The following is a 12,625-nucleotide window of genomic DNA, read 5'->3' on the forward strand; positions in this document are numbered from 1 at the left end:
AACATGATGAATATTTTCCGGCTTTACATGTACATCATCGGAACAGCCTTACTAAGCCATGTTTCTTCAGCTGTTGTGATGGTGAAGTTAAAGTTGTGTGAGCCTTTGGGCGAATCAGAATGAAAAGTCCTGATGACAGGATCACGCTCGTCTGCCCTTGAGATTCTTCACACGATCATTTTTTTACTTCATTAGAGTGACACAGTGATGGTGGAGGCTCGGTGGTATAAGGCACATTCTCTGTGTCTGTACTTAATGTGAGGATTAGGGGCGGAGGTATGTGCTCTTCTGAGTGACATTGTAGTTCGTTCATTAGAACCAAATTGAAAATAAAAATCATATTTGGAATTTGATTATGATGAACTGTGAGGAAAGAAATCGTTGTTTTTATGAGGGTTTTTGAGAAGATGTCAGATATACAAGGCATGGCACATAGAATACAGCTCTCAGAATCATTCTATACCACGTCCTTGTCCACAATGCTGTGAGTTTTATAAATCCCATATTTGAGGTCATAGTTTGTTCAATGGCGTTTGAAAGGGCGAAATATGAAGTCAGTAAAACGTAACCAGAGATTTAAATCCGTAGCTAATTTGTGATTATCACTATATTCAGCAGCTTTATTCAAGTAATTACACAAACCTCTGTCTTTGTAGGTTGAGGTGAAAGTTTCAACGCATATGGCTTTACAGACTTTACAGACATGCCATCGATATAATATAGAAAAAACTCGCAACTGCTTAAAAATCAAATATGATCAGTTAATGCAGGATGACATTGACAACACATTGCCTTCAATCATTCTGAAGCTGCTGTTGTCAGACCAGATTATATAAATTAATTGTGTTTTGCTCGATACAGTTTAGAAACGTATTTGTTTAAATTGGCCTTTCACTTTCAAGAGTCCACGTGACTCACATTGATACAAAATGAGGTACCTGTGAGTTGTTGGATTTGAGTATAAACTCACTCACACCTTGTGCTTGGTCTGTGGGATCCATTTGTTTTTGGTATCCTATAGTTTAAATAGTGTTCATTGGCGGTGGAGCTCAGTGTGTTGTGCTGATGCTGCTACAGAGTCTGTCACGTTCTGTCGCTCTTCTCCGGTGCTTCTGTGCTCTCATCAGAGATGCAGGAGACTTCGTTCTTTCTCTTTAACACATTTTCTATCCAGTTGGAGCTGTGCTGTGTTCTTTGAGCGGAGCGAGCGGTAGACACCCTGCTCGTCCTCATGTTCTTGCCTGAGGTGATCAGCTCTCCGTAACCCTGCTGGTGGGAGAAGGCATAAGCAGAGCGACGGGAGCTCGTCCTGCGACTTTGCCTCAGGTTCTGCTCCTGAGGCCGTTGCCTCTTTCTGGACTGTAGTTGGTGACGAACCTGTTGAAATACAGCAGTGGTGGAAGTACTTAGATACAAACCAATACCACAATGTGAGAATATTATATTACAATCATACTGCAATTTTTTCTTTAAAAATCCTATTTAACTAATCTTGCAAAAATATTATCAAAGAGTAGAAATAATTGTTCTGCAGAAAAATTGGCGTAATGACTGATGACTGTTCTTACTGATACATCAATGTTTTAGCAGTGTTTTACTTTTGTAGCTGGTCGAGATGGAGCTAATCTTACATACAGTTAAATTCTTAAACTCTGTGTTATTCAATCCAGTGATTTTCAATCTGAATTGGTGATTTGGAAAAACTGTACTGTAAAGCACTTTGAGTGGTCATCAAGGTCAAAAAATTGCTATTACTATTTACCATCAGTAAGAAAAGTTTCCGGTTGTGTATTTATTATTTTGACTTTCCTCTAATCTTTGTTTTTATGCTTGCAACCAGAGACTTATGTTTCCAGTTCGTTAGTGCGTCCATTCCTTTCTTGTGAACATGATAGCTCAAGGACACATTTCTTACATTTTCGTACAAGCGTTCAGTTTGACTCAAGGATGAATTGATTTGAACTTGGATGTCAAAGGTCACTGTGACCTCATGAAACCCATTATATCCATAAAAGTTACCGCACCTTATCTGTTGGAGTTGGGAAGAGGTCTATTCTCAGGAAGCTGACGACTAATCCCGGCACCACACACACAACAGTGGTTAGCAGAATGACCAACCATACGCTCTTCTCTGACAGACAGTTACGGGCCGTACCTGAGGAGATACATTAAATTTATTTGTACTCAATATCCATGCTTCAGCTTTTATTATCTCACAATGAACCCAACATACCTACGAATGGGAAATGACTGGGAAAGATGCCGAACATGCCGTTGCTTTGCACCGCGAATAAAATGACAAAGTACAGGGTCAGACTCCCCCATATGAAGAAGTGATTGACAGCTGTCCAGTAGTGTGTGTCAAGTCCAATCTAAAACCAAACAAATGCGTCATAAACACAATTAAAAGTCCTAATCTTATTATAAACGGGGCAACTGTTTGTGTATATTTATAGCCGTACCTGAACACTCACGACTATAACCAAGGATGTTGCTATAGTGACAGAAAAAGCTTGTTGGTCTGAAAAGTGGGAGCCGTCCTCTCTCACCATGACAGAGAAGGCTCCGTAGGGGATAAAGAAAAGCAGGAAGGACGTGCACACCCCTTGCAGCGTGCACAGGAAGAACTGACGCTTGTTGAAGAGGAGGTTCTGTTGGCCGGGTCTGTACAGGCTCGGGTGGCGCAGGCTGATGTGGTCGTTGACGTCCTTTAGAAAATAATGATTGTTATTTTTTTATAATAGATATTTTATATCGTTGTGAGGGGAAAAGTGACAGGTTGGTAAGTGCTTGCAGGAAAAGGCACAGGAGGTAATAAGAATGTACAGTGTTGTACTTTGATATGAGTTTGGGTTGATACGGTTAGAGGTTCAAGTCAAATGTAAGTTGAAGTCGACAGTTATATAATATTCCTGATTAAGCAATATCTTTCAAATTAAAATGAACTTTTAATTTATTAATGACTTAATAGAAGTCGATGATGTATTACCCTCGTATATTCTTACCTGATCAAAAAGTCCCATTGCCAATACTGGCAAAGATGTGTAGACTATATTGAAGAGGGTTATGAACCACTGGTCATACACAGTCTGTGGAAAGAACACAGTGACAGTACATATTTAATTCAACATAAAAAAATCCAGAAACATTCAGAGCATAAAGGCCTCATGATGTATGACCATATCCTCACCTGAGCTGAGAAACCACAGAAGAAACCGTACCAGAAGTGGACCAGCGTGAAGGCGAAGTTCTTGTAGAAGAAGTAACACAGGAAGTGACACATGCGGAAGTAGGACCAGCGTCCGTGCACCAGCAGGAGCCGCCGGAGGTACCGAAACTGAGCGAAGGAGTAATCTGATGCCAGAGCGGCCTGCATCCCCTCCTGACCACTGATGCCGACACCGATGTGAGCAGCTGAGGCACAGACACACAAAGTATCATTCACCAACACTAGAAAGTAAAACATCGAACATCATTGATCGTTGGAATATTGAATTATTCGTGTTAAAAAGGTGTAACCTGTGATGCTAAAGATTGAAATTGGCTGATACACTTTTCTATCTATTACTAAAACACCTCAAATATATATGTGACTACATGTATTATATTCATATTGTTAAAATAAGCTGTATATTGTCCTATTGCTCGCACAGAAAGGTCAGGTTCAGCTTAGGAAGAGTGCACCTGAATCTCACACAATAAATGCAGCAATACTCTTATGCCTAATTAAATCGTTTTTAAGTTAGAGGAATTTGTGTCTATTGAAGAAGGAGATTTTTGGCTGCCATCTTTGTTTGGATTAAGAATCACAGCATGAAAACGGTCTTGGTGTGTGCAGCAGTAAAACACTAGAGGCACAGACTGGGGCTCCACTTCATGTCGCTGCTCGTGATCAGGCTGTGTCAGTGTCAGACTCAATCATTCAAAGTGATCGATCCTGATATTTACTCTTGATCATGCTGACGTCATTGGCTCCGTCTCCTATGGCCAGGGTGACGGCCCTCTTGTGCCTCTTCACCAGCTCCACCACCTGAGCTTTCTGCATCGGAGTCACGCGGCAGCAGATGACGGTTTTACACAAACAGGCCAAGTCCAACAGGACGTGCTCCAGCTGTGGCTCCAGAGCATGAGCCTGCAGGGACAACACACACTCATCATACTTGTAAAACCTGTCATTACCATCCTATAACATCAACCCCCTGCAGAGGCAACCCCGAGCAGAAGCTGCTGAATGCATCACTTCCATCGAGCTGTTGTGCGACATGCATACTGCTCAAAGCGCGCCGAGGGAGCAGCTCCCCTGAGGAAACGGATGTTAATGAAAACCTATAATAGCGTCGTGGGCCCTCAGCAGCACAGCAGCTCTCTGTTCATTACAGACTTAGCTCCGTCAGCAGATGCAGAGATGCACGACTCAGCAGACAGCAACACAAACAACTGTTTAATTGGGTGAAACCTGCGAGCTATAAACAAGCACAGGGAAAACAAGCACAATAAAGAAGAGGGTTATCATTTCACTTAACGTAACACATTTGAGTATCTTACCAAACTGTGTCCATTGATGACTAAGGCGTACTCTGCTATAATGGTTTCTTCGAACACAGAGTCTGCAAACATGTCCGACTTCTCAACGTCTCCTGCACTGCCAACTCGACTCAGGCCGAGGATGTGCTCCTTCGCACTTCTGACAAGAGAGAAGAGCAGGTGAACCTGCATGTCCAAAAATCTGAGGGTGTTTCACGGAACTTTAGGGGACCAGAGCGTATGGGACCAGGGGAAAGCCTCCCCCCGAGACAGAATTACAATCTTCAAACAATTATTTTATTATAAAAATTATAAACAGACTGCAGACTGTGAACACACATATAAATAATAGTAAAGTAGTAAAGTTAAAGTGAAATCCTCCACCACCATTCCAGGCACTCACGAGTGGTCAGAGCTAAGTACAGCTCACCCAGATGCATCACTTCCCCAGTGCACATCGGGAAATGGTCTGGGACGACAAGCTTTACACTGCATGAAGATATGAGGGACCACCTACTGAGCTGACGTCCACTTGACACTTCTGAGTGTCCATTTGTTGGTTTGCCCTTGCCATACTCCCAATTTTGGGCCCTTTTGTAAATCTTCATTATTCCTTAAAAAATATATTACGCCTGTAATGTATGAATTTTCCTCATCAACTGGTTAAAATATGTTACTCTTAGGCAAAGATATTTCAAAGATTTTAGACTGCAAGATTGTCCCCCGCGGGGGCCATAAACCCAGTGGCCTATCAGATTTCCTGCTGTATCATTAGAGGTGAAAGGATAAATGTATAATGCGTCACCTGAGCTGCTGCTGCACCTCCAGCAGAGTGTGGCCAGACATCACAAACACCTCGTTCATGTCGTCTCGCAGCATGTTGCAGGAGTAGCCGATGTTCATAGCAGTCTCTGGAACATCACACACAGTATATATCAGAGCTGGGTAAGCAGGTAGTAAAGTTTTATGGTCAATAAGACAATTACCTAGTTTGTCTCCTGTGAGGACCCAGATCTTAATGTCGGCCAGATTTAGACACGTGATCGTTTCTGGGACTCCTTCCTGTAGCTTGTCCTCTATTGCTGTGGCTCCTAGAAGCTTCAACCAGAACAGCAGTCAGTCTGCAGACACTAAATTAGTTCGACCCTTTCAGGGATGTAAAGGAGAAGCTGTCGATTTTACCTTCAAGCCCTGCTCGATCTCCTCGTAGAGAACCGCCAGCCGATCCTCCCGGTTCTCAATCACAGTGCCGGCGAACTGAAGCTTCTCCATCCAAACTTCAAATTCCTTTTCATCTAGGTCTTTGTAGGCCAGAGCTAATGTCCGGAGGCCTTCTCCGCCAAATTCCTGCAGGGGGGAGAAAAGTCTCAAAATCTGAATACTAAATAAAGCATAATAATGTATGTAATTATAATATAACTACTGTATAGCTATGGCAGATGACATGTCATTGTACAATCTACAATTTCTGAAATGAGTAAATACAGATGCATGGTGCATATTGCATAGTGCACTTATGTCACTGAGTTATTTCAATCCAAACAGCACTCACACTGAGATGCTCTGAGGTTGTGTACATGAGGTCTTCACTGGATGGATCCAGGCGGTCGAAGATAACAGTGTCGGCTCCTTTGGAGTAAAGTTTAATTTGGCCTTGTGGATTTCTCACTGTAAAACACAGGAAGAGAACAAACTACATTAGTTAAGAAATCAGATCTTATTACCATACAAACAACAAAGAAAAACCCTGAGATAAAAGACTGCAAACAAAATGTATGTACATACAAAACTGAAACTGCTATTTGAAAATTAGGATCGATTACTGACCACTGTACCACTGTCTAGTAAGGCTTTATAAACTGTAATTAATGGCTCTATTAATGGTTAATAAATCATTTTACCACGCTTTATAGATCAGTTAGTTATAAACAATCACTTTTGGGTTGCCAGGTTGTGGAAAATCCTCCTCCAGTATTACACTTTGCCAGCCCTTGTGCTGGCAAAGTGTAATACTTTGCCAGCTGGCAAAGTGTAATACTTTGCCATACTTTACATTTACAGGTGTAAACCTGTAAATGTTAATTAATCGTCAATAAAGGCTTCCACAACTAGCCAATACACATTTGTTATGAATATTAATACACTTTTTTTTTTTAACTGTTCTTTTCCAGATGTCCTTCAGCTCTTTTCTCAAAGGTCAGAGAGTCAAATGTTCACCACATAATAAAGCCATTAATCACTGCTTTATAAACCTTTTTTAAATCATGCCTTATCAAAATAAAGATGTTATAAATAATAAGTGGGATTAATTTCATTTTCCTGATTATTAATCTGAATGAAAAGATACTACGAGCGTATGAACTACAGCATTGCTGTTAAAAGTGAAGACCTAACCAATGACACTCATTCTCTTGCGCACGTTGTTGAAGTCCAGTATGGCCAGCAGCTGGTAGGCGACGGCCTGCCCCATCTCACACAGAGTGATGGTCTCTGGGGTTCGAGCCCGGAAGACAAACCCAAAGTTCCGTGCCGCGGTGACCAGAGCTGCCTCATCCGGTGACTGAGCCTGGTACACTAGATGTCCTTCATGTCAACAGAAACATCTTTCAGAAAACACCTTAATAAACTGAGTGGCTATGTGCTTGTATCACTTCTACAACTCCTGTGTGTGTTTGTGTTTTACCTTCGGTCTTCTCCTCTGGCATCACCGTGTGGCACAAAGCCAGCAGCCTAAAGAACTCCTGCATGGCAGGATCCTCCAGTTTTACAGCGTCCACCAGGCTGCTGTCGTAAAACTTAAACCTTCGGTCACATAGAGGGTTGAAGGAAAAGTCCACACAAGCTGTTCCCTGAGGGGACATTCTCACCATCAGCATGGACGGTAGAAAATGAATATAGTATCAGAGAGTTAGTAAATTAGCTACTTTAACTTACTTACCTCTGTATTTTCCATCTTTTGGTCAAATTCATCATAAATATCACCTACGAGAACAAAAAATGTTCGAGTTGAACATCTTTCTCAAATATTACAGAAATGCTGCGCTGCCTGTGTGATTGTTGTTTATAAATAAACTTCTCAATAGGGCTTTTAAGACTGAATTAAAACAGATGAAACAGTAATTGAGCACATTATGTTTTCATACAAACAAAATAAAAGCAATCAGTGGTTTCCAGTAGAGTTTTAATGAGTGTTTCATGGAAGGCTTTGCAGAAGTCTGAAGAAACCTTTCTGCCGTTATGAAACTGTCCTCTAAAAGTAACAGGATACAGTTGCTATAAAGGGAGGCGTCTCATGATGTGGTATATTTTCAGTTATCAGCAAGTCAATGTGGTCTAATGGAGGTCTGATGGAGATGTAAATGGAATTAAAATAATGTTTTCTTCCTTTATTTTAAAGAATTGTGCTCTATTTGAGTTAAGTACTTCTTAATCCCAAAGAAAGCAAATCATTTACATTTTCAAACAGTAATATACAAGTTATTTAAGAGGATCACAAAGCTCCGTACCATACGTCTGTCCATTAATGGAGCACTTGCTGAACACCATGATGTTTTGGGTGAGGGTGCCGGTCTTGTCGGAGAAGATGAACTGCACCTGGCCCAGCTCCTCGTTCAGGGTGGTGGTGCGAGCTACAGCTGCAGTGTTCGTCGGACCGTGGTACATTCTCTTGTCCCAGTTAATGAAGTAACTGTGACCGAGCCGCAGGACCTCCACACTGAAGGAAAGGTCATACAGCTCATTGTATAATACAACTTATACATGTTTCTTTTTTCAAAATAAGATGTCCCCTGCTTGAACCGAGTGACCATAGAGCTCGAGCATGAACCGTGAAGACATCTTTATTGAGATCACCATCAGGTGGTTGGATCTCATTTCAAAAGATACTATCTCTGTTGATTGATTGACTGAAGAACCGCTCATCCAGGAAACCTCACAGTTGACACTGCACTTCCTAAGACCAGCAGCTACTCACCCACCACGTTGATCGGATGAGCGGTTATTGGGAACATTTTAATTCACACACGCAGACCGAGAGACACTCCTCCAGTTATAAATAGGATGATTAAATGAAATGTAAAACTTTTGCAGACGGGTGCATGTTCTTTGACTGTACCTGACATACAGTGAGATGGGCACAACAGTGTTGAGGTTGATGATGTAGGACCAGAAGGTGAGGAAGCCAGAAAAAACAGCGCTGCTCTGAAACTCCGTCCAAGGCAAGAACACCTGGAACCTTCTGCCGATACGACTCTCCCAAATCGTGTTTCCAATGGCCAAAATAACTCCCATGCAAATGAGGAAGGCAAAGATCTGAAATACAGAATCAGCGTTTAATGTTGATATCGAAGGTTGTCCCTTAACTATCATAACAACTGTGCTAGACTCTCAGTACACAGACACATGTCTCAAGTGCTTCTTCTCAGGACTGAGTGGATGTACACACTACGCTTGACTGTAATGTCCCTCATGCTCTGATTTGTGTTGTTGGGCCCACTCTACTGGGACAACTTACTCTTACTATAAATTACATCACATATCTGAGCTGGTCAAATAAACCAGAACACATAAAAGCTGCATGTGCCAGTGGGCTGAGCCTTTAAAGGAGACATCATTTTAAATATGGGTTGCCAGTTGAAAATGTTTGCATGCTCCAGTGTTCAGAAAACAAAACATTGTCCTAAGACCGTCCGTTGCTGGAGCTCCTCTTTTCAGCCTCTGTCCGAAAAGCTTGGTTTTTGCTACTGTTTCTTTAAGAAACCCCCCCACCTCCCAATAAACATCAGTGTGCTCGGATTGGCCCGTTGGCTCAGTTTGTTGTGATCGGTCAACTGCTTCAACCACTTGTAAGAATGGTCAGCCTCCGTTGGTGCTTTACCTGACATTTTTAGGGGTGAGTGCAAGACTAGACACAATGTGTTATTGTGCAAACCCATCACAGTGATGCAAAAGTATAGGCTGTGCAATTGACGGAGCATTTAAGGAGCTTAAGAACGCCCCTTCTGATGAATTGGAAAAATATAGTGTGTACATGTCCATGAATAAGCAAACTGCGGCTCACCCAAAGAACCAGAGTATTCATGAGTTTGTCAATACTTGTTCTCTTAAATTTAGTTATTCCACAGTTCTGCATCAGTTTGGTTTGCAGCCCTGTTGAATAAAGAGGAAACATCATCAGTGAAGAAAGAGTCTGAGCAACAGGAGGGTTCGTGGGAAAGTCAGAGAGAGAAATACACAAGAAAAACAGACAAGGCTCATGGACGTGGTGAATGAAAAACATTTAAATATCTTACCAGCAAATATCACCATTCCAAAGCAGCACTCAGTGTTTCTGAGTACACAGCCTCGCAGCAGCATCCTGTCATTATCCAGAGGGTATTTACTGTCTCTCCAGCATAATGTTCCGATGAATTTATCCAGCTTGTTGTTCGGTGGCTCACAAACAACTTCTCCTGAAAACCACAGTTAAAAGAGTTCCAGAGAACAACAGTCAACAACATGCATTACAGAAAGTGTACATACTTAATCATACAACAATAATATGTCATAAATGCACATACAGCAAAAATGTACATGAATAAATATTCCAAACATCATCTCACCATCAAAGTCCACCAGCTTTGAAACATCTCCCAAGTCTGAGGTGACGGTCAAGGCCTGACGAACTTTCAGATTAGTCTCTCTGTGAGGGGAAAAGTGGAAAATGGAAAATTATTCTAATGGAACATATAAATGTAGGAATCAAACAGTTACAGACACATTTTTTACATGTCTCATATTCTCACAGTTTCCATCGTCACACCATTGTATCATGTTTTATAGTTTTACTTAGTTTACAGCACTTACCCATCTAGCTCTGCCGTCTCAATGTAACACAGTCCATTGGGCTCACTGCTACAGAGGAGGAGGATGTCTGCCTGAGTGTGAAACCAATATGAAACACCAATGAGAAAATACTAAACATCGTTTACCACTGAACCTGAAAGAGCAGCCGCCTCTGGATCCTCCAATAACTATTCCCTGCATTATATACCGACATAAAGACACAGAAATGAACCTACACCAATAAATTGTTTCACAAATTGAAAAAGGAAATTCGACACTCTGAATATATGAGCAGCATCTAATTGGTATCACTGCACACACCACAATAGCACAATTTACTCACGGCAACAAACTGATTATTCTCTAGTTTGATGATGTCCCCCACTCGAACGTTCATCCATTTCTCATTCTGCAAACTTGGGAACAAAAAGCACAAGAACTTGCAACTATACCCATGAAATGTCGTTGAGAATAAAAAGTATACAATCATTTGTGCAGTTGATTTGAATTTTTTTTTTATGTCATACCTTCCCCTTATGAGAACCTGAGACTGACGGTTGTTGACTTGCTTATCGTTCTTATGTCGGAACTGAAATTAAAGAAGTAAAAATGACCATGGGAGATACGGGAGGAGTGTTTGGAAGAGCTTACAAACACAAACTGATCTGGATGAACTGACGTAGTCGTCTGTGGCGTCCTTCACAGCTGTGATTAGCAGCACCAACAACAAAGGCACGATGGTCGTGAACCAGGACAGGGAGGATATCGCTGGAATAAGCTATGTGAAAGGAAAAAATCTGAGGTTAGCCATAGGATAAATCAATATGTGGAATTAGATTTTCTCTTCACAGACAGATTTTCTCTTACCTGCAGTATCAACAGCACTATGAAGTAAGCATTGGCCACTCTCTGCAGCTGCTCAAACAAGTTTAGGGGCAGGAAGGTGAGGATGTTGTACTTTGAGGTTTTTATGTGATTGTCCTGAATAAAGACACACTTAGAAATAAATACAGATCAGCCTGAGCTTGTGGATGATGCAAATAAAAAGCGATGTCGTGATGTTTACTTGCAGTGTATGAGAACTTGTCATTGTAGTCCCGTGCATTGGCTTTCACGTGGCGTTCCCTCTCTACATACAGAGAAAGAACCTTTGTTAATGTGAGGAGCCCTGCAGGTTTCCTGCCATGACGAGTCAACACGTCTGCTGGGACAGAGGCTGTTCATGTTTCAAGCTGTATATTCATCCTTCACATGATCACATGATGCAGTTTCTGTGTCTCCCTCATGTCCTCAGGTACTTATTACTTTAGACAGAGTTTTATTAAAGGCCACTCTCTCATACAGGAAAGGGACTCAAAACAGACCAAATTTAAAGAGAGATCATCATCATCATCATCATCTTCATCATCATCATCATCATCCTCATCATCACAATCCTCATCATCCTCATCATCAACATCATCACTACTTTCTAATATCAGAAGCACTTCCAGCCTCAAGTGCTAGTTTTAAACAGCTTCAAAATAATGTACTGTATGTTGTAATTTGGGGCCATACAACTTAAGTTTTATTAAATTGGATTTAATTATAACTTTATTCAATGGCATTCAGTAATATTTCATAACTATAAACCTCATTTGTTGTCACAATTTGGTCCCACTTCTCTGTGAATGCAAAAAGCATATAGATCTATAGCACATAGATCGCATCATACAACATTTTAAATCGGTGTATTTGTGTCTACAGCAAGATAAATAAATATGAATGACCTTAACCCTCTAAAATGGCAGATGGAACCAGCCTGAGACTTCACTGAAGACTTCATTCACACTTAAAGCTTTGACATTCATCTCATGGCTCATACGTCAAGGTGATGCATTAAGAGTCATTGTCAAGCTCGACCATGTTTTTTAAACGGTCCCAAGAGGAAGCATATTAAATGATGAAACCATTAACTTTCCACATAAAGCGATGCCTGAAGGAGCTCAGCGCTAGATCAGTTGTTTCCAAATGAGCTTAAATCATTGTTGAATTATGCATGATAGACATGCAGAGATGCTGCAACAGGATAGAGCCTCACACAAAACAGACTGCCCTCACCCTCCTATCAGTTACTATAACAATCAATTATTTAAAAAAGGCTTTTGTTGTTTGAAGGCTTCACTCTGCTTAAGCATTTGATTAGAAGATGCATCAATGCCATGTTGTTTTTAAAGCACAAGGAGATTAAGTTTTCTGATTCCTGAAGGAGATTAACTTCTTTACAAGAGACTTCTAC

The 12,625-nt window shown here is 41.1% G+C and overlaps 1 protein-coding gene across 1 annotated transcript; it reads right to left on the reverse strand.

Moving 5' to 3' along the window:
* Nucleotides 1-407: 407 nt before the first annotated feature.
* On the reverse strand, nucleotides 408-11,337 carry atp8b4 (ATPase phospholipid transporting 8B4; the record flags this gene model as incomplete). The annotated part of the gene is made up of 25 exons (XM_053427027.1): nucleotides 408-1,377; nucleotides 2,025-2,155; nucleotides 2,234-2,372; nucleotides 2,463-2,708; nucleotides 3,006-3,089; nucleotides 3,191-3,414; nucleotides 3,949-4,132; nucleotides 4,546-4,684; nucleotides 5,330-5,435; nucleotides 5,511-5,622; nucleotides 5,707-5,871; nucleotides 6,077-6,192; nucleotides 6,919-7,107; nucleotides 7,208-7,373; nucleotides 7,463-7,506; nucleotides 8,031-8,239; nucleotides 8,639-8,835; nucleotides 9,584-9,672; nucleotides 9,816-9,974; nucleotides 10,125-10,204; nucleotides 10,369-10,439; nucleotides 10,691-10,763; nucleotides 10,875-10,936; nucleotides 11,027-11,125; nucleotides 11,215-11,337. Coding segments are annotated over 25 exons (3,501 nt in total), but the record flags the coding sequence as incomplete, so codon positions are not given.
* Nucleotides 11,338-12,625: the final 1,288 nt, after the last annotated feature.

Source organism: Pleuronectes platessa, chromosome 7, assembly GCF_947347685.1.
Source record: "Pleuronectes platessa chromosome 7, fPlePla1.1, whole genome shotgun sequence".
In the NCBI taxonomy this organism is placed as follows: Eukaryota; Metazoa; Chordata; class Actinopteri; order Pleuronectiformes; family Pleuronectidae; genus Pleuronectes; species Pleuronectes platessa.